This window comes from Anomaloglossus baeobatrachus, chromosome 10 (assembly GCF_048569485.1).
Source record: "Anomaloglossus baeobatrachus isolate aAnoBae1 chromosome 10, aAnoBae1.hap1, whole genome shotgun sequence".
Classification (NCBI taxonomy): Eukaryota; Metazoa; Chordata; class Amphibia; order Anura; family Aromobatidae; genus Anomaloglossus; species Anomaloglossus baeobatrachus.
The window spans coordinates 208,966,522-208,993,965 of record NC_134362.1 but is presented as its reverse complement, the minus strand read 5'-3'; the positions used below and the strand labels follow the sequence as shown (position 1 = coordinate 208,993,965).

General features: G+C 54.1%; 1 protein-coding gene across 1 annotated transcript in view; it reads left to right on the top strand.

Moving 5' to 3' along the window:
- The window catches only part of BANP (BTG3 associated nuclear protein), a 469,223-nt gene that overhangs the window by 305,329 nt on the left and 136,450 nt on the right, over window positions 1-27,444 (top strand). The window contains exon 9 of the mRNA XM_075326225.1: window positions 19,612-19,742. Coding sequence (XP_075182340.1) covers window positions 19,612-19,742 — 131 coding nt within the window. The remainder of the gene's footprint in view (window positions 1-19,611; window positions 19,743-27,444) is intronic.

Sequence of the window (27,444 nt, the reverse complement as noted above, 5' to 3'; positions counted from 1 at the left end):
GTGTGGGGGTAGGCTGTGTGTAGGGGGTGGGCTGTGTGTGGGGGGTAGGCTGTGTGTGGGGGTAGGCTGTGTGTAGGGGGTGGGCTGTGTGTGGGGGATGGGCTGTGTGTGGGGGTGGGCTGAGTGTAGGAGGTGGGCTGTGTGTGGGGGATGGGCTGTGTGGGGGATGGGCTGTGTGTAGGGGTAGGCTGTGTGTAGGGGGTGGGCTGTGTGTGGGGGGTAGGCTGTGTGTAGGGGGTGGGCTGTGTGTGGGGGATGGGCTGTGTGTGGGGGTAGGCTGTGTGTAGGGGGTGGGCTGTGTGTGGGGGGTAGGCTGTGTGTGGGGGGTAGGCTGTGTGTGGGGGGTAGGCTGTGTGTGGGGGGTAGGCTGTGTGTGGGGGTAGGCTGTGTGTAGGGGGTGGGCTATGTGTGGGGGATGGGCTGTGTGTGGGGGTAGGCTGCGTGTAGGGGGTGGGCTGTGTGTGGGCTGTGTGTGGGGGGGGTGGGGCAGTGTGTGGAAGTTGGGCAGTGTGGGGGGGGTGGGGCAGTGTGCTGTTTCCAAACCTAAAGAAATGCCTCAAGGTACCAGATGCAATCTGCAGTGAGGGAAACAAGGGCGCAATAGGGTCTTACCCGATATTTAGGGTATGAGAAGAAAGAGAGATGCACTCACCTGGTCTGGTTGTGACAGGCACAACCCCTATGATAGCGTATGGGAGTGCTGAGCTGGTTCCAGCTGCGGCCCCGTCAGAAATAGTAACTGAAAACGGAGATAAAAAGGGACGGGTTTTTCAGCCGCGCTATGAACCACACTGTTGAAGATTCCTTAGATATTTTTATTGAGTCAATTCCAACGCGTTTCAAAGGCACACTGCCTTCTTCTTCAGGGAATAAAAAATATGATGTGATGTCATCCTGCGTTCCAGTGCAGGTCGTAGCCGCGCTGCTAATGATCGGCCTGGTATCTGGTGACGGCTTCCCCTGGAGAGATATGATATGTGTATACTATGTGATGTGATGTCATCCTGCGTTCCAGTGCAGGTCGTAGCCGCGCTGCTAATGATCGGCCTGGTATCTGGTGACGGCTTCTCCTGGAGTGATATGACATGTGTATACTATATGATGTGATGTCATCCTGCGTTCCAGTGCAGGTCGTAGCCGCGCTGCTAATGATCGTCCTGGTATCTGGTGACGGCTTCTCCTGGAGAGATATGACATGTGTATAGTATATGATGCGATGTCATCCTGTGTTCCAGTGCAGGTCGTAGCCGCGCTGCTAATGATCGGCCTGGTATCTGGTGACGGCTTCCCCTGGAGAGATATGATATGTGTATAGTATATGATGTGATGTCATCCTGCGTTCCAGTGCAGGTCGTAGCCGCGCTGCTAATGATCGGCCTGGTATCTGGTGACGGCTTCTCCTGGAGAGATATGATATGTGTATACTATGTGATGTGATGTCATCCTGCGTTCCAGTGCAGGTCGTAGCCGCGCTGCTAATGATCGGCCTGGTATCTGGTGACGGCTTCTCCTGGAGAGATATGATATGTGTATAGTATATGATGTGATGTCATCCTGCGTTCCAGTGCAGGTCGTAGCCGCGCTGCTAATGATCGGCCTGGTATCTGGTGACGGCTTCTCCTGGAGAGATATGATATGTGTATACTATGTGATGTGATGTCATCCTGCGTTCCAGTGCAGGTCGTAGCCGCGCTGCTAATGATCAGCCTGGTATCTGGTGACGGCTTCTCCTGGAGAGATATGACATGTGTATACTATATGATGTGATGTCATCCTGCGTTCCAGTGCAGGTCGTAGCCGCGCTGCTAATGATCGGCCTGGTATCTGGTGACGGCTTCTCCTGGAGAGATATGATATGTGTATACTATGTGATGTGATGTCATCCTGCGTTCCAGTGCAGGTCGTAGCCGCGCTGCTAATGATCAGCCTGGTATCTGGTGACGGCTTCTCCTGGAGAGATATGACATGTGTATACTATATGATGTGATGTCATCCTGCGTTCCAGTGCAGGTCGTAGCCGCGCTGCTAATGATCGGCCTGGTATCTGGTGACGGCTTCTCCTGGAGTGATATGACATGTGTATAGTATATGATGTGATGTCATCCTGCGTTCCAGTGCAGGTCGTAGCCGCGCTGCTAATGATCGGCCTGGTATCTGGTGACGGCTTCTCCTGGAGTGATATGACATGTGTATACTATATGATGTGATGTCATCCTGCGTTCCAGTGCAGGTCGTAGCCGCGCTGCTAATGATCGGCCTGGTATCTGGTGACGGCTTCCCCTGGAGAGATATGATATGTGTATACTATGTGATGTGATGTCATCCTGCGTTCCAGTGCAGGTCGTAGCCGCGCTGCTAATGATCGGCCTGGTATCTGGTGACGGCTTCTCCTGGAGTGATATGACATGTGTATAGTATATGATGTGATGTCATCCTGCGTTCCAGTGCAGGTCGTAGCCGCGCTGCTAATGATCGGCCTGGTATCTGGTGACGGCTTCTCCTGGAGTGATATGACATGTGTATAGTATATGATGTGATGTCATCCTGCGTTCCAGTGCAGGTCGTAGCCGCGCTGCTAATGATCGGCCTGGTATCTGGTGACGGCTTCTCCTGGAGTGATATGACATGTGTATACTATATGATGTGATGTCATCCTGCGTTCCAGTGCAGGTCGTAGCCGCGCTGCTAATGATCGGCCTGGTATCTGGTGACGGCTTCTCCTGGAGTGATATGACATGTGTATACTATATGATGTGATGTCATCCTGCGTTCCAGTGCAGGTCGTAGCCGCGCTGCTAATGATCGTCCTGGTATCTGGTGACGGCTTCTCCTGGAGAGATATGACATGTGTATAGTATATGATGCGATGTCATCCTGTGTTCCAGTGCAGGTCGTAGCCGCGCTGCTAATGATCGGCCTGGTATCTGGTGACGGCTTCCCCTGGAGAGATATGATATGTGTATAGTATATGATGTGATGTCATCCTGCGTTCCAGTGCAGGTCGTAGCCGCGCTGCTAATGATCGGCCTGGTATCTGGTGACGGCTTCTCCTGGAGTGATATGACATGTGTATACTATATGATGTGATGTCATCCTGCGTTCCAGTGCAGGTCGTAGCCGCGCTGCTAATGATCGGCCTGGTATCTGGTGACGGCTTCTCCTGGAGAGATATGACATGTGTATACTATATGATGTGATGTCATCCTGCGTTCCAGGGCAGGTCGTAGCTGCGCTGCTATTGATCGGCCTGGTATCTGGTGACGGCTTCTCCTGGAGAGATATGACATGTGTATACTATATGATGTGATGTCATCCTGCGTTCCAGTGCAGGTCGTAGCCGCGCTGCTAATGATCGGCCTGGTATCTGGTGACGGCTTCTCCTGGAGAGATATGATATGTGTATAGTATATGATGTGATGTCATCCTGCGTTCCAGTGCAGGTCGTAGCCGCGCTGCTAATGATCAGCCTGGTATCTGGTGACGGCTTCTCCTGGAGAGATATGACATGTGTATACTATATGATGTGATGTCATCCTGCGTTCCAGTGCAGGTCGTAGCCGCGCTGCTAATGATCGGCCTGGTATCTGGTGACGGCTTCTCCTGGAGTGATATGACATGTGTATACTATATGATGTGATGTCATCCTGCGTTCCAGTGCAGGTCGTAGCCGCGCTGCTAATGATCGGCCTGGTATCTGGTGACGGCTTCTCCTGGAGAGATATGACATGTGTATAGTATATGATGTGATGTCATCCTGCGTTCCAGTGCAGGTCGTAGCCGCGCTGCTAATGATCGTCCTGGTATCTGGTGACGGCTTCTCCTGGAGTGATATGACATGTGTATAGTATATGATGTGATGTCATCCTGCGTTCCAGTGCAGGTCGTAGCCGCGCTGCTAATGATCGGCCTGGTATCTGGTGACGGCTTCTCCTGGAGAGATATGACATGTGTATACTATGTGATGTGATGTCATCCTGCGTTCCAGTGCAGGTCGTAGCCGCGCTGCTAATGATCGGCCTGGTATCTGGTGACGGCTTCCCCTGGAGAGATATGATATGTGTATAGTATATGATGTGATGTCATCCTGCGTTCCAGTGCAGGTCGTAGCCGCGCTGCTAATGATCGGCCTGGTATCTGGTGACGGCTTCTCCTGGAGTGATATGACATGTGTATACTATGTGATGTGATGTCATCCTGCGTTCCAGTGCAGGTCGTAGCCGCGCTGCTAATGATCGGCCTGGTATCTGGTGACGGCTTCTCCTGGAGTGATATGACATGTGTATACTATATGATGTGATGTCATCCTGCGTTCCAGTGCAGGTCGTAGCCGCGCTGCTAATGATCGGCCTGGTATCTGGTGACGGCTTCTCCTGGAGAGATATGACATGTGTATACTATGTGATGTGATGTCATCCTGCGTTCCAGTGCAGGTCGTAGCCGCGCTGCTAATGATCGGCCTGGTATCTGGTGACGGCTTCTCCTGGAGAGATATGATATGTGTATACTATATGATGTGATGTCATCCTGCGTTCCAGTGCAGGTCGTAGCCGCGCTGCTAATGATCGGCCTGGTATCTGGTGACGGCTTCTCCTGGAGTGATATGACATGTGTATACTATATGATGTGATGTTATCCTGCGTTCCAGTGCAGGTCGTAGCCGCGCTGCTAATGATCGGCCTGGTATCTGGTGACGGCTTCTCCTGGAGAGATATGACATGTGTATACTATATGATGTGATGTCATCCTGCGTTCCAGTGCAGGTCGTAGCCGCGCTGCTAATGATCGGCCTGGTATCTGGTGACGGCTTCTCCTGGAGAGATATGATATGTGTATAGTATATGATGTGATGTCATCCTGCGTTCCAGTGCAGGTCGTAGCCGCGCTGCTAATGATCGGCCTGGTATCTGGTGACGGCTTCTCCTGGAGAGATATGATATGTGTATACTATGTGATGTGATGTCATCCTGCGTTCCAGTGCAGGTCGTAGCCGCGCTGCTAATGATCAGCCTGGTATCTGGTGACGGCTTCTCCTGGAGAGATATGACATGTGTATACTATGTGATGTGATGTCATCCTGCGTTCCAGTGCAGGTCGTAGCCGCGCTGCTAATGATCGGCCTGGTATCTGGTGACGGCTTCTCCTGGAGTGATATGACATGTGTATAGTATATGATGTGATGTCATCCTGCGTTCCAGTGCAGGTCGTAGCCGCGCTGCTAATGATCGGCCTGGTATCTGGTGACGGCTTCTCCTGGAGAGATATGACATGTGTATAGTATATGATGTGATGTCATCCTGCGTTCCAGTGCAGGTCGTAGCCGCGCTGCTAATGATTGGCCTGGTATCTGGTGACGGCTTCTCCTGGAGAGATATGACATGTGTATACTATGTGATGTGATGTCATCATGCGTTCCAGTGCAGGTCGTAGCCGCGCTGCTATTGATCGGCCTGGTATCTGGTGACGGCTTCTCCTGGAGAGATATGACATGTGTATACTATGTGATGTGATGTCATCCTGCGTTCCAGTGCAGGTCGTAGCCGCGCTGCTAATGATCGGCCTGGTATCTGGTGACGGCTTCTCCTGGAGAGATATGACATGTGTATACTATATGATGTGATGTCATCCTGCGTTCCAGTGCAGGTCGTAGCCGCGCTGCTAATGATCGGCCTGGTATCTGGTGACGGCTTCTCCTGGAGAGATATGACATGTGTATAGTATATGATGTGATGTCATCCTGCGTTCCAGTGCAGGTCGTAGCCGCGCTGCTAATGATCGGCCTGGTATCTGGTGACGGCTTCTCCTGGAGAGATATGACATGTGTATACTATGTGATGTGATGTCATCCTGCGTTCCAGTGCAGGTCGTAGCCGCGCTGCTAATGATCGGCCTGGTATCTGGTGACGGCTTCTCCTGGAGAGATATGATATGTGTATACTATATGATGTGATGTCATCCTGCGTTCCAGTGCAGGTCGTAGCCGCGCTGCTAATGATCGGCCTGGTATCTGGTGACGGCTTCTCCTGGAGAGATATGATATGTGTATACTATGTGATGTGATGTCATCCTGCGTTCCAGTGCAGGTCGTAGCTGCGCTGCTAATGATCGGCCTGGTATCTGGTGACGGCTTCTCCTGGAGAGATATGATATGTGTATACTATATGATGTGATGTCATCCTGCGTTCCAGTGCAGGTCGTAGCCGCGCTGCTAATGATCGGCCTGGTATCTGGTGACGGCTTCTCCTGGAGAGATATGATATGTGTATACTATGTGATGTGATGTCATCCTGCGTTCCAGTGCAGGTCGTAGCCGCGCTGCTAATGATCGGCCTGGTATCTGGTGACGGCTTCTCCTGGAGAGATATGATATGTGTATAGTATATGATGTGATGTCATCCTGCGTTCCAGTGCAGGTCGTAGCCGCGCTGCTAATGATCGGCCTGGTATCTGGTGACGGCTTCTCCTGGAGAGATATGACATGTGTATAGTATATGATGTGATGTCATCCTGCGTTCCAGTGCAGGTCGTAGCCGCGCTGCTAATGATCGGCCTGGTATCTGGTGACGGCTTCTCCTGGAGAGATATGACATGTGTATACTATATGATGTGATGTCATCCTGCGTTCCAGTGCAGGTCGTAGCCGCGCTGCTAATGATCGGCCTGGTATCTGGTGACGGCTTCTCCTGGAGAGATATGATATGTGTATAGTATATGATGTGATGTCATCCTGCGTTCCAGTGCAGGTCGTAGCCGCGCTGCTAATGATCAGCCTGGTATCTGGTGACGGCTTCTCCTGGAGAGATATGACATGTGTATACTATATGATGTGATGTCATCCTGCGTTCCAGTGCAGGTCGTAGCCGCGCTGCTAATGATCGGCCTGGTATCTGGTGACGGCTTCTCCTGGAGTGATATGACATGTGTATACTATATGATGTGATGTCATCCTGCGTTCCAGTGCAGGTCGTAGCCGCGCTGCTAATGATCGGCCTGGTATCTGGTGACGGCTTCTCCTGGAGTGATATGACATGTGTATAGTATATGATGTGATGTCATCCTGCGTTCCAGTGCAGGTCGTAGCCGCGCTGCTAATGATCGGCCTGGTATCTGGTGACGGCTTCTCCTGGAGAGATATGACATGTGTATACTATATGATGTGATGTCATCCTGCGTTCCAGTGCAGGTCGTAGCCGCGCTGCTAATGATCGGCCTGGTATCTGGTGACGGCTTCTCCTGGAGAGATATGACATGTGTATAGTATATGATGTGATGTCATCCTGCGTTCCAGTGCAGGTCGTAGCCGCGCTGCTAATGATCAGCCTGGTATCCGGTGACGGCTTCTCCTGGAGAGATATGATATGTGTATACTATATGATGTGATGTCATCCTGCGTTCCAGTGCAGGTCGTAGCCGCGCTGCTAATGATCGGCCTGGTATCTGGTGACGGCTTCTCCTGGAGTGATATGACATGTGTATAGTATATGATGTGATGTCATCCTGCGTTCCAGGGCAGGTCGTAGCCGCGCTGCTAATGATCGGCCTGGTATCTGGTGACGGCTTCTCCTGGAGTGATATGACATGTGTATAGTATATGATGTGATGTCATCCTGCGTTCCAGTGCAGGTCGTAGCCGCGCTGCTATTGATCGGCCTGGTATCTGGTGACGGCTTCTCCTGGAGAGATATGACATGTGTATACTATGTGATGTGATGTCATCCTGCGTTCCAGTGCAGGTCGTAGCCGCGCTGCTAATGATCGGCCTGGTATCTGGTGACGGCTTCTCCTGGAGAGATATGACATGTGTATACTATATGATGTGATGTCATCCTGCGTTCCAGTGCAGGTCGTAGCCGCGCTGCTAATGATCGGCCTGGTATCTGGTGACGGCTTCTCCTGGAGTGATATGACATGTGTATAGTATATGATGTGATGTCATCCTGCGTTCCAGTGCAGGTCGTAGCCGCGCTGCTAATGATCGGCCTGGTATCTGGTGACGGCTTCTCCTGGAGAGATATGACATGTGTATACTATATGATGTGATGTCATCCTGCGTTCCAGTGCAGGTCGTAGCCGCGCTGCTAATGATCGGCCTGGTATCTGGTGACGGCTTCTCCTGGAGTGATATGACATGTGTATAGTATATGATGTGATGTCATCCTGCGTTCCAGTGCAGGTCGTAGCCGCGCTGCTATTGATCGGCCTGGTATCTGGTGACGGCTTCTCCTGGAGAGATATGACATGTGTATACTATGTGATGTGATGTCATCCTGCGTTCCAGTGCAGGTCGTAGCCGCGCTGCTAATGATCGGCCTGGTATCTGGTGACGGCTTCTCCTGGAGAGATATGACATGTGTATACTATATGATGTGATGTCATCCTGCGTTCCAGTGCAGGTCGTAGCCGCGCTGCTAATGATCGGCCTGGTATCTGGTGACGGCTTCTCCTGGAGTGATATGACATGTGTATAGTATATGATGTGATGTCATCCTGCGTTCCAGTGCAGGTCGTAGCCGCGCTGCTAATGATCGGCCTGGTATCTGGTGACGGCTTCTCCTGGAGAGATATGACATGTGTATACTATATGATGTGATGTCATCCTGCGTTCCAGTGCAGGTCGTAGCCGCGCTGCTAATGATCGGCCTGGTATCTGGTGACGGCTTCTCCTGGAGAGATATGACATGTGTATACTATATGATGTGATGTCATCCTGCGTTCCAGTGCAGGTCGTAGCCGCGCTGCTAATGATCGGCCTGGTATCTGGTGACGGCTTCTCCTGGAGAGATATGACATGTGTATACTATATGATGTGATGTCATCCTGCGTTCCAGTGCAGGTCGTAGCCGCGCTGCTAATGATCGGCCTGGTATCTGGTGACGGCTTCTCCTGGAGAGATATGACATGTGTATACTATATGATGTGATGTCATCCTGCGTTCCAGTGCAGGTCGTAGCCGCGCTGCTATTGATCGGCCTGGTATCTGGTGACGGCTTCTCCTGGAGAGATATGACATGTGTATACTATATGATGTGATGTCATCCTGCGTTCCAGTGCAGGTCGTAGCCGCGCTGCTAATGATCGGCCTGGTATCTGGTGACGGCTTCTCCTGGAGAGATATGACATGTGTATACTATATGATGTGATGTCATCCTGCGTTCCAGTGCAGGTCGTAGCCGCGCTGCTATTGATCGGCCTGGTATCTGGTGACGGCTTCTCCTGGAGAGATATGACATGTGTATACTATATGATGTGATGTCATCCTGCGTTCCAGTGCAGGTCGTAGCCGCGCTGCTAATGATCGGCCTGGTATGTGGTGACGGCTTCTCCTGGAGAGATATGACATGTGTATACTATATGATGTCATCCTGCGTTCCAGTGCAGGTCGTAGCCGCGCTGCTAATGATCGGCCTGGTATCTGGTGACGGCTTCTCCTGGAGTGATATGACATGTGTATAGTATATGATGTGATGTCATCCTGCGTTCCAGTGCAGGTCGTAGCCGCGCTGCTATTGATCGGCCTGGTATCTGGTGACGGCTTCTCCTGGAGAGATATGACATGTGTATACTATATGATGTCATCCTGCGTTCCAGTGCAGGTCGTAGCCGCGCTGCTAATGATCGGCCTGGTATCTGGTGACGGCTTCTCCTGGAGAGATATGACATGTGTATAGTATATGATGTGATGTCATCCTGCGTTCCAGTGCAGGTCGTAGCCGCGCTGCTATTGATCGGCCTGGTATCTGGTGACGGCTTCCCCTGGAGAGATATGACATGTGTATAGTATATGATGTGATGTCATCCTGCGTTCCAGTGCAGGTCGTAGCCGCGCTGCTAATGATCAGCCTGGTATCTGGTGACGGCTTCTCCTGGAGAGATATGATATGTGTATACTATATGATGTGATGTCATCCTGCGTTCCAGTGCAGGTCGTAGCCGCGCTGCTAATGATCGGCCTGGTATCTGGTGACGGCTTCTCCTGGAGAGATATGACATGTGTATACTATGTGATGTGATGTCATCCTGCGTTCCAGTGCAGGTCGTAGCCGCGCTGCTATTGATCGGCCTGGTATCTGGTGACGGCTTCTCCTGGAGAGATATGACATGTGTATACTATATGATGTGATGTCATCCTGCGTTCCAGTGCAGGTCGTAGCCGCGCTGCTAATGATCGGCCTGGTATCTGGTGACGGCTTCTCCTGGAGAGATATGACATGTGTATAGTATATGATGTGATGTCATCCTGCGTTCCAGTGCAGGTCGTAGCCGCGCTGCTAATGATCGGCCTGGTATCTGGTGACGGCTTCTCCTGGAGAGATATGACATGTGTATACTATGTGATGTCATCCTGCGTTCCAGTGCAGGTCGTAGCCGCGCTGCTAATGATCGGCCTGGTATCTGGTGACGGCTTCTCCTGGAGAGATATGACATGTGTATACTATGTGATGTCATCCTGCGTTCCAGTGCAGGTCGTAGCCGCGCTGCTAATGATCGGCCTGGTATCTGGTGACGGCTTCTCCTGGAGAGATATGACATGTGTATACTATATGATGTGATGTCATCCTGCGTTCCAGTGCAGGTCGTAGCCGCGCTGCTAATGATCGGCCTGGTATCTGGTGACGGCTTCTCCTGGAGAGATATGATATGTGTATAGTATATGATGTGATGTCATCCTGCGTTCCAGTGCAGGTCGTAGCCGCGCTGCTAATGATCGTCCTGGTATCTGGTGACGGCTTTTCCTGGAGAGATATGACGTGTATACTATATGATGTGATGTCATCCTGCGTTCCAGTGCAGGTCGTAGCCGCGCTGCTAATGATCGGCCTGGTATCTGGTGACGGCTTCTCCTGGAGAGATATGACATGTGTATACTATGTGATGTCATCCTGCGTTCCAGTGCAGGTCGTAGCCGCGCTGCTAATGATCGGCCTGGTATCTGGTGACGGCTTCTCTTTCCAGTCTGCGATGTAATATTAGGCAGGAATGCTGCGGCCATAACTCACCCCACGATCCGCACACAGGACACTGGAGTGAATTATCCCCGCCTGGAGGACGGCTGATGCTTTGTAGAGAACACCTGACTTCCATCAGCCCGTGGCCCCTCTATCATCGCCCCGCTGTTGTGTTGCAGTTATGTCCTGGAGGTGCAGTCCTGATAATATACGACATGACGGCTGCTCCGTGTGGTTGGAGCACAGAGGCTGATGAGCTGCTCCGGACAAGTCTCTGTCATCAGCTCTTACGAGATATATTCCTCCCGACTGTGATATTACTTTCCACCTATTCATGTTATTCAGTCTCTCGGGCCTTTCCTCGTCAGTCTGCAGAGCGCTCAGGCCTGTCCTCGTCAGTCTGCAGAGCGCTCAGGCCTGTCCTCGTCAGTCTGCAGAGCACTCAGGCCTGTCCTCGTCAGTCTGCAGAGCGCTCAGGCCTGTCCTTGTCTGTCTGCAGAGCGCTCGGGCCCGTCCTCGTCAGTCTGCAGAGCGCTCGGGCCTGTCCTCGTCAGTCTGCAGAGCGCTCGGGCCTGTCCTCGTCAGTCTGCAGAGCGCTCAGGCCCATCCTCGTCTGTCTGCAGAGCGCTCAGGCCTGTCCTCATCACTCTGCAGAACGCTCAGGCCTGTCCTCGTCAGTCTGCAGAGCACTCAGGCCTGTCCTCGTCAGTCTGCAGAGCGCTCAGGCCCATCCTCGTCTGTCTGCAGAGCGCTCAGGCCTGTCCTCATCACTCTGCAGAACGCTCAGGCCTGTCCTCGTCAGTCTGCAGAGCACTCAGGCCTGTCCTCGTCAGTCTGCAGAACGCTCAGGCCTGTCCTCGTCAGTCTGCAGAGCACTCAGGCCTGTCCTCGTCAGTCTGCAGAGCGCTCAGCCAAAACAGGACATAGAACTCCATAATCATCATTTTTAACTCATGGCAAACCTCACCATATATGCATAAACAGTGTGCGTTTTTGATCCCTGTGGTACGCTTATTGATTGATTATCCTCTGTGATGGCTCTCTACCATTTTTAGGGGCAGCCAAGGCTATTCAGTATGTCTGATGGTTATCTATATACCCTGCACAGAATCGGCTGTCTCCCTTATATGTTGTTAATCTGCACTAGCACTTTATGTGATTAACTTCATGATAGAGGTCATACTATTAATAATTCTTTGTGTACCCATCGGTCTGGACAATTGTGCAATAGGTCTGCTTTGATGATCTTTTCATTATACCACACTGCACCAGTCTGTGTTTCTTTGGTTTTATGGGGTAGGGTGTTTTTAATCAACAATCTGTTTGACCAGCACTATATGAATAAAATGTATTTTTCTACTATTTTTGTATCATAAATTTTGAAGTGATGAATTTATAAAAATAAAAATACTATTGTGATTTAGCAAAACAAATGTTGTCTGCAAACTCAATTTTTTGGTTGTTTATGCAGAGCGCTCAGGCCTGTCCTCGTCAGTTTGCAGAGCACTCAGGCCTGTCCTCGTCAGTCTGCAGAGCGCTCAGGCCTGTCCTTGTCTGTCTGCAGAGCGCTCGGGCCCATCCTCGTCTGTCTGCAGAGCGCTCAGGCCTGCCCTCGTCAGTCTGCAGAGCGCTCGGGCCCATCCTCGTCAGTCTGCAGAGCAATCTGGCCCATCCTCGCCAGTCTGCAGAGCGTACTGGCCTGTCCTCGTCAGTCTGCAGAGCGCTCAGGCCTGTCCTCGTCAGTCTGCAGAGCGCTCAGGCCTGTCCTCATCAGTCTGCAGAGCGCTCAGGCCCATCCACGTCAGTCTGCAGAGCGCTCGGGCCTTTCCTCATCTGTCTGCAGAGTGCTTGGGCCCGTCCTCTTCTGTCTGCAGAGCGCTCGGGCCCGTCCTCGTCTGTCTGCAGAGCGCTCAGGCCTGTCCTCGTCAGTCTGCAGAGCGCTCAGGCCTGTCCTCGTCAGTCTGCAGAGCGCTCAGGCCTGTCCTCATCAGTCTGCAGAGCGCTCAGGCCTGTCCTCATCAGTCTGCAGAGCGCTCAGGCCCGTCCTCGTCTGTCTGCAGAGCGCTCAGGCCTGTCCTCGTCAGTCTGCAGAGCGCTCAGGCCCGTCCTCGTCTGTCTGCAGAGCGCTCAGGCCTGTCCTCGTCTGTCTGCAGAGCGCTCAGGCCCGTCCTCGTCTGTCTGCAGAGCGCTCAGGCCTGTCCTCGTCAGTCTGCAGAGCGCTCAGGCCTGTCCTCGTCAGTCTGCAGAGCGCTCGGGCCTTTCCTCATCTGTCTGCAGAGTGCTTGGGCCCGTCCTCGTCAGTCTGCAGAGCGCTCAGGCCCGTCCTCGTCTGTCTGCAGAGCGCTCAGGCCTGTCCTCGTCTGTCTGCAGAGCGCTCAGGCCTGTCCTCGTCTGTCTGCAGAGCGCTCAGGCCTGTCCTCGTCTGTCTGCAGAGCGCTCAGGCCTGTCCTCATCAGTCTGCAGAGCGCTCGGGCCCGTCCTCGTCTGTCTGCAGAGCGCTCAGGCCTGTCCTCGTCTGTCTGCAGAGCGCTCAGGCCTGTCCTCATCAGTCTGCAGAGCGCTCGGGCCCGTCCTCGTCTGTCTGCAGAGCGCTCGGGCCCGTCCTCGTCAGTCTGCAGAACGCTCAGGCCCGTCCTCGTCTGTCTGCAGAGCGCTCAGGCCTGTCCTCGTCAGTCTGCAGAGCGCTCAGGCCTGTCCTCGTCTGTCTGCAGAGCGCTCAGGCCTGTCCTCGTCTGTCTGCAGAGCGCTCAGGCCTGTCCTCATCAGTCTGCAGAGCGCTCGGGCCCGTCCTCGTCTGTCTGCAGAGCGCTCGGGCCCGTCCTCGTCTGTCTGCAGAGCGCTCGGGCCCGTCCTCGTCAGTCTGCAGAGCGCTCAGGCCTGTCCTCGTCAGTCTGCAGAGCGCTCAGGCCTGTTCTCGTCTGTCTGCAGAGCGCTCAGGCCTGTCCTCGTCTGTCTGCAGAGCGCTCAGGCCTGTCCTCATCAGTCTGCAGAGCGCTCGGGCCCGTCCTCGTCTGTCTGCAGAGCGCTCGGGCCCGTCCTCGTCTGTCTGCAGAGCGCTCGGGCCCGTCCTCGTCAGTCTGCAGAGCGCTCAGGCCTGTCCTCGTATGTCTGCAGCCCCTCGCATTGGGGGACGCTGACTCTGTGCTAGTTGTGGGGTGCTCACGTACTTAGGACATATGTAATAAAATGTATGAAATGAAGACATTATTATAACCAAAGCTCTGACCACTCTACAGCATCTATATACAGTATAGACCCCCAATACTAATACCCCTTGTATGCCTCTGATGTGCCTGACCCGGCGGCCATCCTTACTGTAATAATGTGCTACCTTCTGGCTGATCTGGGATCTGACCGGCCTCACTGATCTGCTATTAGCTGACGGGTGTCTTCTATGTATAATATATGGGAGGTCGGGATTTGAAAAACATAAAAATTCTGAAATATTTCTCATTTTCTAATGATTGACTCAAGGTGAGGATAAAGAGCTCTGGAAAAAAGCCCAAGGAGCCGGCCCCGGGGTGAGGAATGTTAGTAATGGGGTTACAGGGGGAGAGACCATTCCACCGTATTGGCAGGTTGGAGCATGATTGTGCGACTCTCAGCCCGGTGCTACAGGAAGGAAGGAGAAAGCCGCGGTGCTTCATGAATGCAAAACCTGCAGGTGACGATCCCTGGATGCTACAATGTATAGAGGACACACAAGTGTAATGTGTCTCCATTGTATGGGTATAACACAGAGCTCCGGTGCCACCGCCTCTCAGGAAGACGGACAGTCCACGAGTCAGTGTAAAGCTCCGTGCACACGGACTGACCAGCGGCACTAAACGTTTACTAACCTGTTTACACAGCAGATCGCGATAATGTTATCTGTAATAGATCTGTAACAGATTGCACAGGCTGCCATTGTTTTTGGCAGCCCAAGTCCTGTTTACACAGAATGATGTGCTGCCGAGAATGATCATCTTTTGTGCTGCACAACAGATCAGTTCACCCAATGAACGAGCGTTTGTTTCCCCATTTATCGGGTGATTGTAGCCTGATTACACTGAAAGATTGTCATGAAGTGAGAGATCTCGTGAAGCTCTCCTAATCCTGTCTATGTAATGTAGTGTAGGAGCATTAATATACTTTACCATTCACTGTCTTCCCTGCTGCCTAGTGCTGCTCAGGTGAGTGCTACTTCTCTAGGGCAGGTGACTGGTCCTCCTCTAGGTTAGGTGACTGCTGCTCCTATACTCCTCTAGGTCAGGTGAGCGCTACCCCGGTGCTCCTCTAGGTCAGGTGAGCGCTGCCCCGGTGCTCCTCTAGGTCAGGTGAGCGCTACCCCGGTGCTCCTCTAGGTCAGGTGAGTGCTGCTCCGGTGCTCCTCTAGGTCAGGTGAGTGCTGCCCCGGTGCTCCTCTAGGTCAGGTGAGCGCTGCCCCGGTGCTCCTCTAGGTCAGGTGAGTGCTGCTCCGGTGCTCCTCTAGGTCAGGTGAGCACTACCCCGGTGCTCCTCTAGGTTAAGTGACTGCTGCTCCTATGCTCCTCTAGGTCAGGTGAGCGCTGCCCCGGTGCTCCTCTAGGTCAGGTGAGCGCTACCCCGGTGCTCCTCTAGGTCAGGTGAGTGCTGCTCCGGTGCTCTTCTAGGTCAGGTGAGCGCTGCCCCGGTGCTCCTCTAGGTCAGGTGAGTGCTGCCCCGGTGCTCCTCTAGGTCAGGTGAGCGCTGCCCCGGTGCTCCTCTAGGTCAGGTGAGCGCTACCCCGGTGCTCCTCTAGGTCAGGTGAGTGCTGCTCCGGTGCTCTTCTAGGTCAGGTAAGTGCTGCCCCGGTGCTCCTCTAGGTCAGGTGAGTGCTGCCCTGGTGCTCCTCTAGGTCAGGTAAGCGCTGCCCCGGTGCTCCTCTAGGTCAGGTGAGCGCTGCCCCGGTGCTCCTCTAGGTCAGGTGAGCGCTGCCCCGGTGCTCCTCTAGGTCAGGTGAGTGCTGCCCCGGTGCTCCTCTAGGTCAGGTGAGCGCTGCCCCAGTGCTCCTCTAGGTCAGGTGAGCGCTGCCCCAGTGCTCCTATAGGTCAGGTGAGTGCTGCCCCGGTGCTCCTCTAGGTCAGGTGAGCGCTGCCCCGGTGCTCCTCTAGGTCAGGTGAGTGCTGCCCCGGTGCTCCTCTAGGTCAGGTGAGCGCTGCCCCGGTGCTCCTCTAGGTCAGGTGAGCGCTGCCCCGGTGCTCCTCTAGGTCAGGTGAGCGCTGCCCCAGTGCTCCTCTAGGTCAGGTGAGTGCTGCCCCGGTGCTCCTCTAGGTCAGGTGAGTGCTGCCCCGGTGCTCCTCTAGGTCAGGTGAGTGCTGCCCCGGTGCTCCTCTAGGTCAGGTGAGCGCTGCTCTTAGTCTTTTCTGGCTCAAACAGGGACCATCATGTTGGGCAGAGCTACTTTGTCAGTGAAATCCAATGGACATTCAGATGAAGGTGCCACAGACTTACACTGAGAAGGCAACTCGTGCTCCACACATAGATCCCTGTGTAATTTGAAGAGTCGTGTGATGTAGACGAGACCGGGGAAGATGGCGACCAGTGCATAAATGATGCAACTACGCTACATATTGGGAGTGCTCCTTATAACGCTCATTCACCATGATCTTTCTTGTTATTGGCACCTGCAGCATGTCTTGGTGACGGCTGTCCTTGTAGGTGTGGACGCAGTGTCGGCCCCGGATGTTTCACCTGTCCATGCCAGAGCATTACTGAGATGATGTGTTTGGCCCTCACAATCCTCCGGGCACTGCGCAGTGCGAACACTTAATTCCACACTTGATGTTCAAAGAACCATCCCACCTGGTAAGGTGGCCAAAACCGGAGCATCCAGAAAGAGGTGGTCCTGGATTTCTCCTCTTACGAGTTATGAGTTCTGGAAAAGCCAAGGAAGAAGGAGCCCCATTTATAAGACCCACACATGATGGGTGTACCCCCCGCAGAGCAATGCCTTTCTTCTGGGACCCCCTATTGTAGGACACGTAGCAGGGAGGATCTTAGAGCTTCAGGATGTGATGGCCACAAGCTGTGAGAAGGGAATGCCTATGAACAGTTTCAGACATACGGCTATTTCCCAAAATTTGTTTATTTGTACACTGGGGACTACAATAAAAGTGACACCGCATCCAGGGATGAGCTGAGGTGACACTAAACAGCTGCCGTAGAACCGGTGAGCCGCGTCACTCCACTGCTGTCTGACTCCTCCGGCCAGCGAAGTCCTCACATATCAAAACTGTACATTCAGAGCCAGAGAGTTTACATTATGGGGGGCTTGTAAGTGGCGAGACATCTGCCCCATCATTCTGCGTCTATAGATCTGAGGAGTCCTGAGAGCATCGGGGTCCGAGAACTCGCGGAGGAGATATCCCATCATTCTGCGTCTGTAGATCTGAGGAGTCCTGAGAACATCGGGCTCTTGTGGTCGGGTCAGAGAACTTGCAGAGGAGATATCCCATCATTCTGCGTCTGTAGATCTGAGGAGTCCTGAGAACATCAGGCTCTTGTGGTCGGGTCAGAGAACTCGCAGAGGAGATATCCCATCATTCTGCGTGCGTCTGTAGATCTGAGGAGTCCTGAGAACATCGGGCTCTTGTGGTCGGGTCAGAGAACTCGCGGAGGAGATATCCCATCATTCTGCGTGCGTCTGTAGATCTGAGGAGTCCTGAGAACGTCGGGCTCTTGTGGTCGGGTTAGAGAACTCGCAGAGGAGATATCCCATCATTCTGCGTGTGTCTGTAGATCTGAGGAGTCCTGAGAACATCGGGCTCTTGTGGTCGGGTCAGAGAACTTGCAGAGGAGATATTCCATCATTCTGCGTGCGTCTGTAGATCTGAGGAGTCCTGAGAACATCGGGCTCTTGTGGTCGGGTCAGAGAACTTGCAGAGGAGATATTCCATCATTCTGCGTGCGTCTGTAGATCTGAGGAGTCCTGAGAACATCGGGCTCTTGTGGTCGGGTCAGAGAACTCGCAGAGGAGATATCCCATCATTCTGCGTCTGTAGATCTGAGGAGTCCTGTGAACATCGGAGTCTTGTGGTCGGGTCAGAGAACTCGCGGAGGAGATATCCCATCATTCTGCGTGCGTCTGTAGATCTGAGGAGTCCTGAGAACATCGGAGTCTTGTGGTCAGGTCAGAGAACTCGCAGAGGAGATATCCCATCATTCTGCGTGCGTCTGTAGATCTGAGGAGTCCTGAGAACATCGGAGTCTTGTGGTCGGGTCAGAGAACTCGCAGAGGAGATATCCCATCATTCTGCGTGCGTCTGTAGATCTGAGGAGTCCTGAGAACATCGGGCTCTTGTGGTCGGGTCAGAGAACTCGCAGAGGAGATATCCCATCATTCTGCGTGTGTCTGTAGATCTGAGGAGTCCTGAGAACATCGGGCTCTTGTGGTCGGGTCAGAGAACTTGCAGAGGAGATATTCCATCATTCTGCGTGCGTCTGTAGATCTGAGGAGTCCTGAGAACATCGGGCTCTTGTGGTCGGGTCAGAGAACTCGCAGAGGAGATATCCCATCATTCTGCGTCTGTAGATCTGAGGAGTCCTGAGAACATCGGAGTCTTGTGGTCGGGTCAGAGAACTCGCAGAGGAGATATCCCATCATTCTGCGTCTGTAGATCTGAGGAGTCCTGAGAACATCAGGCTCTTGTGGTCGGGTCAGAGAACTCGCAGAGGAGATATCCCATCATTCTGCGTCTGTAGATCTGAGGAGTCCTGAGAACATCGGAGTCTTGTGGTCGGGTCAGAGAACTCGCAGAGGAGATATCCCATCATTCTGCGTCTGTAGATCTGAGGAGTCCTGAGAACATCGGAGTCTTGTGGTCGGCTCAGAGAACTCGCGGAGGAGATATCCCATCATTCTGCGTCTGTAGATCTGAGGAGTCCTGAGAACATCGGAGTCTTGTGGTCGGGTCAGAGAACTCGCGGAGGAGATATCCCATCATTCTGCGTGCGTCTGTAGATCTGAGGAGTCCTGAGAACATCGGAGTCTTGTGGTCGGGTCAGAGAACTCGCGGAGGAGATATCCCATCATTCTGCGTGCGTCTGTAGATCTGAGGAGTCCTGAGAACATCGGGCTCTTGTGGTCGGGTCAGAGAACTCGCGGAGGAGATATCCCATCATTCTGCGTCTGTAGATCTGAGGAGTCCTGAGAACATCGGAGTCTTGTGGTCGGGTCAGAGAACTCGCAGAGGAGATATCCCATCATTCTGCGTCTGTAGATCTGAGGAGTCCTGAGAACATCAGGCTCTTGTGGTCGGGTCAGAGAACTCGCGGAGGAGATATCCCATCATTCTGCGTCTGTAGATCTGAGGAGTCCTGAGAACATCGGGCTCTTGTGGTCGGGTCAGAGAACTCGCAGAGGAGATATCCCATCATGAGGAGACGGCTTCAAAAAATGTGTTCCATGTTTCCTTTGTAACAGTAGAAATGTGACCGCACGCTGCACCAGCCGCACTTAGCGCAGCATCAATCCGTTCTAGAAGGAATGCTGTAAATTGTTAATAAATTTACGCCTGCAGTCACTATTCTACGGCCCTCGAATCAGGGAAAATCCCCCATAAATAAGGTGCAAATATCACAACCCAGCAGCGTTACCATTCTGTAATTCTTTTCTGCTGATTGTTTTGGTTTCTGTAACGCTCGTGTGTCCTGTCCGTTCCTCCTGCAGACGGTGTGCAGAATACAGTGTCGTCATCCAGTGACCTGCAGCAGACGCCCCCCCAGGCCCTGCACTACGCCCTGGCCAATGCCCAGCAGGTGCAGTTCCACCAGATCGGCGAGGACGGCCAGGTCCAGGTGGTAAGTCTGATATAACGCTTTGTATCACGTATGCAATTTCCAAGCTTGATAAGAAAAAAACCGCAACAAACCCACGGACGTCCTGTATCACAAACATCAGATTCAGCAGCACATACATACATTGCCTCTGCATTCTGTGCATGCACCAGGAGGATCAGCATGAGCACACAGATCACAATACTCCTGTCTCCCTGCGGGTGGGACATTAGAGGCCACGACATGTACAGGCAGATAAAACATAGACATGTGGAGATTGAGGGAGCGCACCATGAAGGTTGTAAATCCAGTCAGCGATCCGTCCAATAAAGAGACGTTTATTTCCTCTGGCGACTGATTTTTCCCAGAGAATGTTATATTATCTCGCAGAACTATCTCCGCTATTGTCAGCGATGGAGCGATGATGACGCCTCATTTCACAGTTGATAGCTGGAGCTTGGAGCGGAGTCGGCACTGATTTAAGTCTTGTACACGGATCACAAAGACTCATGTAGAGAGGTGAAATGAATGAACCATTATTCATGAGGTTATGGAGTGTCTTCTGAGACAGACCTGGCCGCTTTCATTTCCTTTCACAAAGCCTCGTAGACTTTAGTGCTCCTTGCCACAGATCAGGTATAACGACAATGAGCGTCCGGCCCGCAGCCTCTGGGGAGCGTCCGGCCCGCAGCCTCTGGGGAGCGTCCGGCCCGCAGCCTCTGTGGAGCGTCCGGCCCGCAGCCTCTGTGGAGCGTCCGGCCCGCAGCCTCTGGGGAGCGTCCGGCCCGCAGCCTCTGGGGAGCGTCCGGCCCGCAGCCTCTGGGGAGCGTCCGGCCCGCAGCCTCTGGTGAATGGCCAGCTCGCAGCCTCTGGGGAGCGTCCGGCCCGTAGTCTCTGGGGAGCGTCCGGCCCGTAGTGTCTGGGGAGCGTCCGGCCCGTAGTCTCTGGGGAGCGTCCGGCCCGTAGTCTCTGGGGAGCGTCCGGCCCCAGCCTCTGGGGTGCGTCCGGCCCGCAGCCTCTGGGGAGCGTCCGGCCCGCAGCCTCTGGGGAGCGTCCAGCCCGTAGTCTCTGGAGAGCGTCCGGCCCAGCCTCTGGGGAGCGTCCGGCCCGCAGCCTCTGGGGAGCGTCCGGCCCGTAGTCTCTGGGGAGCGTCCGGCCCGTAGTGTCTGGGGAGCGTCCGGCCCGCAGCCTCTGGGGAGCGTCCGGCCCGCAGCCTCTGGGGAGCGTCCGGCCCGCAGCCTCTGGGGAGCGTCTGGCCCGCAGCCTCTGGTGAATGGCCGGCTCGCAGCCTCTGGGGAGCATCCGGCCCGCAGCCTCTGGGAAGCGTCCGGCTCGCAGCCTCTGGGGAGCGTCCGGCCCGCAGCCTCTGGGGAGCGTCCGGCCCGCAGCCTCTGGGGAGCGTCCGGCCCGCAGCCTCTGGGGAGCGTCCGGCCCGCAGCCTCTGGGGAGCGTCCGGCCCGCAGCCTCTGGGGAGCGTCCGGCCCGCAGCCTCTGGGGAGCGTCCGGCCCGCAGCCTCTGGGGAGCGTCCGGCCCGCAGCCTCTGGGGAGCGTCCGGCCCGCAGCCTCTGGGGAGCGTCCGGCTCGCAGCCTCTGGGGAGCGTCCGGCCCCCAGCCTCTGGGGAACGTCCGGCCCCAGCCTCTGGGGAGCGTCCGGCCCGCAGCCTCTGGGGAGCGTCCGGCCCGCAGCCTCTGGGGAGCGTCCGGCCCGCAGTCTCTGTGGAGCGTCCGGCCCGCAGCCTCTGTGGAGCGTCCGGCCCGCAGCCTCTGTGGAGCGTCCGGCCCGCAGCCTCTGGGGAGCGTCCGGCCCGCAGCCTCTGGGGAGCGTCCGGCCCGCAGCCTCTGGGGAGCGTCCGGCCCGCAGCCTCTGGTGAATGGCCAGCTCGCAGCCTCTGGGGAGCGTCCGGCCCGTAGTCTCTGGGGAGCGTCCGGCCCGTAGTGTCTGGGAAGCGTCCGGCCCGTAGTCTCTGGGGAGCGTCCGGCCCGTAGTCTCTGGGGAGCGTCCGGCCCGTAGTCTCTGGGGAGCGTCCGGCCCCAGCCTCTGGGGTGCGTCCGGCCCGCAGCCTCTGGGGAGCGTCCAGCCCGTAGTCTCTGGAGAGCGTCCGGCCCAGCCTCTGGGGAGCGTCCGGCCCGCAGCCTCTGGGGAGCGTCCGGCTCGCAGCCTCTGGGGAGCATCCGGCCCGCAGCCTCTGGGGAGCGTCCGGCTCGCAGCCTCTGGGGAGCGTCCGGCCCGCAGCCTCTGGGGAGCGTCCGGCCCGCAGCCTCTGGGGAGCGTCCGGCCCGCAGCCTCTGGGGAGCGTCCGGCCCGCAGCCTCTGGGGAGCGTCCGGCCCGCAGCCTCTGGGGAGCGTCCGGCCCGCAGCCTCTGGGGAGCGTCCGGCCCGCAGCCTCTGGGGAGCGTCCGGCCCGCAGCCTCTGGGGAGCGTCCGGCTCGCAGCCTCTGGGGAGCGTCCGGCCCCCAGCCTCTGGGGAACGTCCGGCCCCAGCCTCTGGGGAGCGTCCGGCCCGCAGCCTCTGGGGAGCGTCCGGCCCGCAGCCTCTGGGGAGCGTCCGGCCCGCAGCCTCTGTGGAGCGTCCGGCCCGCAGCCTCTGTGGAGCGTCCGGCCCGCAGCCTCTGTGGAGCGTCCGGCCCGCAGCCTCTGGGGAGCGTCCGGCCCGCAGCCTCTGGGGAGCGTCCGGCCCGCAGCCTCTGGGGAGCGTCCGGCCCGCAGCCTCTGGGGAGCGTCCGGCCCGCAGCCTCTGGTGAATGGCCAGCTCGCAGCCTCTGGGGAGCGTCCGGCCCGTAGTCTCTGGGGAGCGTCCGGCCCGTAGTGTCTGGGAAGCGTCCGGCCCGTAGTCTCTGGGGAGCGTCCGGCCCGTAGTCTCTGGGGAGCGTCCGGCCCGTAGTCTCTGGGGAGCGTCCGGCCCCAGCCTCTGGGGTGCGTCCGGCCCGCAGCCTCTGGGGAGCGTCCAGCCCGTAGTCTCTGGAGAGCGTCCGGCCCAGCCTCTGGGGAGCGTCCGGCCCGCAGCCTCTGGAGAGCGTCCGGCCCAGCCTCTGGGGAGCGTCCGGCCCAGCCTCTGGGGAGCGTCCGGCCCGCAGCCTCTGGGGAGCGTCCGGCCCGTAGTCTCTGGAGAGCGTCCGGCCCATAGTCTCTGGGGAGCGTCCGGCCCGTAGTGTCTGGGGAGCGTCCGGCCCGCAGCCTCTGGGGAGCGTCCGGCCCGCAGCCTCTGGGGAGCGTCCGGCCCGCAGCCTCTGGGGAGCGTCCGGCCCGCAGCCTCTGGGGAGCGTCCGGCCCGCAGCCTCTGGGGAGTGTCCTGCACCGTGAACATCATGGTCATGGGCGAGAGCTGGAGCCCCTGTGTGAGGTCTTCAGCATTCTACATCTTCACAATATTCCCATATGCACTGATGTAAAGGCATGGTATATGGGGAGTCGCACGGTGCCATTGCATTGTGGTGGTTGCCGCTGCTTTTTGGAAACGTGACCAATTCTGCCCCACGTTATGAGGATTAGGGGTGAAAAGTTGCCGGCACATCTGGGAATTGAAGTCGTTACCCAAATTTAAGCAAAGGTAAGGGTGGACACGTGTAAATGCAGCCAATGCTACACCACGGCAGACGCAGGGTTAATCCCCCCCATTCTTTTCCGGATTGCAGGGAATGGAGGCAAAGTGTCTCTTATCAAGGCTGCATGAAGTTTAGGCTGGAGACTCTCCCTATTGTCAGTTTGATAAGTTCAGGCTGTTTTGTTTTGCCTCCTCTGAATGGGACACTTCCGTCCAGAGGAAATGAGGCCGTTTGATATCGAAGGAGCTTTGAAATTCACAGGCAATTGTAGAAGAAAGTCGTCACAGGCGTCTTGTCTGAGCTCCAAATCCAGCACCTTAATCTCCCCTCAGCGCAGAAACTCATCACAAAACAAAGATCAGGGGGAAATTAGGATTATAGTGGTTAGAAAAAACAGAAATATCTACTACATCTGTACATCCCCCCCCCCCCCCGGAACTATCTACATCAGGAACCCCCCCCCCCCCGAAGTATCTGCATCAGGAACACCCCCCCCCCCCCCCGAAGTATCTACATCTGTGCACTGCCCCCCACAGTATCTACATCTGTACAGTCCCCCCCCCCGAAGTATCTACATCTGTACACCCCCCCCCAGAAGTATCTACATCTATACACTCCCCCAGAAGTATCTGCATCTGTACACTCCCCCCAGAAGTATCTACATCAGTACATCCCCCCCAGAAGTATCTACATCAGGAACACCCCCCCCTCTTCCCCCCGCAGTATCTACATCTGTACATTTTCCCTCCCCGGAAGTATCTACATCTGTACACCCCCCCAGAAGTATCTACATCAGGAACACCCCCCCCCCCCCCCCGCAGTATCTACATCTGTAAATTCCCCCCCCAGAAGTATCTACACCTGTACACTCCCCCCCCCCCCGAAGTATCTACATCTGTACACCCCCCCAGAAGTATCTACATCTGTACACCTCCCCCCCCCCCCCCCCCCCGCAGTACCTACATCTGTACTCTCCCCCCCGGAAGTATCTACAACTGTACACTCCCCCAGAAGTATCTACATCTGTACACTCCCCCCAGAAGTATCTACATCTGTACACTCCCCCAGAAGTATCTACATCTGTACACTCCCCCCCAGAAGTATCTACATCTATACACTCCCCCCAGAAGTGTCTACATCTGTACACCCCCCCCCACACCCCACAGAAGTATCTACATCTGTACACTCCCCCAGAAGTATCTACATCTGTACACTCCCCCAGAAGTATCTACATCTGTACACTCCCCCCAGAAGTATCTACATCTATACACTCCCCCCAGAAGTATCTACATCTGTACACCCCCCCCACAGAAGTATCTACATCTGTACACTCCCCCAGAAGTATCTACATCTGTACACTCCCCCAGAAGTATCTACATCTGTACACTCACACCCCCACCCCCCACCCCGAAGTATCTACATCTGTACACTCCCCTAGAAGTATCTACATCTGTACACTCCCCCAGAAGTATCTACATCTATACACTCCCCCCAGAAGTATCTACATCTGTACACTCCCCCCAGAAGTATCTACATCTATACACTCCCCCCAGAAGTATCTACATCTGTACACTCCCCCCAGAAGTATCTACATCTGTACACTTCCCCAGAAGTATCTACATCTATACACTCCCCCCAGAAGTATCTACATCTGTACACTCCCCCCAGAAGTATCTACATCTGTACACTCCCCCCAGAAGTATCTACATCTATACACTCCCCCCAGAAGTATCTACATCTGTACACTCCCCCCAGAAGTATCTACATCTGTACACTCCCCCCAGAAGTATCTACATCTGTGCACCCCCCCATAAGTATCTACATCTGTACACTCCCCCCAGAAGTATCTACATCTGTACACTCCCCCCCAGAAGTATCTACAACTGTACACTCCCCCCAGAAGTATCTACATATGTACACTCCCCCCCAGAAGTATCTACATATGTACACCTCCCCCGAAGTATCTACATCTGTACACTCCCCCCCAGAAGTATCTACATCTGTACACTCCCCCCCAGAAGTATCTACATCTGTACACTCCCCCCCAGAAGTATCTACATATGTACACTCCCCCCCAGAAGTATCTACATATGTACACCTCCCCCGAAGTATCTACATCTGTACACTCCCCCCAGAAGTATAACAATCTGTACACCCCCCCAGAAGTATTACATCTGTACACTCCCCCAGAAGTATCTACATCTGTACACTCCCCCCAGAAGTATCTACATCTGTACACTCCCCCCAGAAGTATCTACATCTGTACACTCCGCCCTACATCTGTACACTCCGCCCCCAGAAGTATCTACATCTGTACACTCCCCCAGAAGTATCTACATCTGTACACTCCCCCAGAAGTATCTACATCTGTACACTCCCCCCAGAAGTATCTACATCTATACACTCCCCCCAGAAGTATCTACATCTGTACACCCCCCCCACAGAAGTATCTACATCTGTACACTCCCCCAGAAGTATCTACATCTGTACACTCCCCCAGAAGTATCTACATCTGTACACTCACACCCCCACCCCCCACCCCGAAGTATCTACATCTGTACACTCCCCTAGAAGTATCTACATCTGTACACTCCCCCAGAAGTATCTACATCTATACACTCCCCCCAGAAGTATCTACATCTGTACACTCCCCCCAGAAGTATCTACATCTATACACTCCCCCCAGAAGTATCTACATCTGTACACTCCCCCCAGAAGTATCTACATCTGTACACTTCCCCAGAAGTATCTACATCTATACACTCCCCCCAGAAGTATCTACATCTGTACACTCCCCCCAGAAGTATCTACATCTGTACACTCCCCCCAGAAGTATCTACATCTATACACTCCCCCCAGAAGTATCTACATCTGTACACTCCCCCCAGAAGTATCTACATCTGTACACTCCCCCCAGAAGTATCTACATCTGTGCACCCCCCCATAAGTATCTACATCTGTACACTCCCCCCAGAAGTATCTACATCTGTACACTCCCCCCCAGAAGTATCTACAACTGTACACTCCCCCCAGAAGTATCTACATATGTACACTCCCCCCCAGAAGTATCTACATATGTACACCTCCCCCGAAGTATCTACATCTGTACACTCCCCCCCAGAAGTATCTACATCTGTACACTCCCCCCCAGAAGTATCTACATCTGTACACTCCCCCCCAGAAGTATCTACATATGTACACTCCCCCCCAGAAGTATCTACATATGTACACCTCCCCCGAAGTATCTACATCTGTACACTCCCCCCAGAAGTATAACAATCTGTACACCCCCCCAGAAGTATTACATCTGTACACTCCCCCAGAAGTATCTACATCTGTACACTCCCCCCAGAAGTATCTACATCTGTACACTCCCCCCAGAAGTATCTACATCTGTACACTCCGCCCTACATCTGTACACTCCGCCCCCAGAAGTATCTACATCTGTTCACTCCCCCCCAGAAGTATCTACATCTGTACACTCCACCCTACATCTGTACTTTCCCCCCTCAGAAGTATCTACTTCTGTACACTACCCCCAGAAGTATATAAATCTGTACACTCCCCCCAGAAGTATCTACATCTATACACTACCCCCTCAGAAGTATCTACATCTGTACACTCCCCCCCAGAAGTATCTACATCTGTACACTCCATCCAAAGTATCTACTGTACATCTGTAGACTACCCCCACCCTCCCACACCCTAGAAGTGCCCTGAGGAAGACAAATGCACGAAATGCTCGTCGGGGTATGCAGCAAGCAGGACCATCAGACCATACATTAAGATAGAGAATCTATTTTATTTAGTTTGTTGCATTTATTTCATCATATACACGGGATATGTAATGGGAATTATTTTATACCTAGAAACAGATTTTGGCCCAATCTAGCACTTTATAACAGAATACTTACTTTTTGATAAAAAAAAAAAATTATTATCAGGCGATATTTAATAATTGGTCTTTTCACTGTGCACTTTATTTTTCTGGTTTTTCTGCTGCTAAAATAAGGGAATATTTTTGTCCATGAATTGTTTTTTATAATGTGTTTGAATGATTGATTTTATAATGTAACTGAATATAATGAAATTGAATTTTAACATTTTCCATTAATAAAATTTAGCATTTTATTCTCACATTATTGTTATGGTCACTATCCCCCTTTTTTTTTAGTTTTTCAT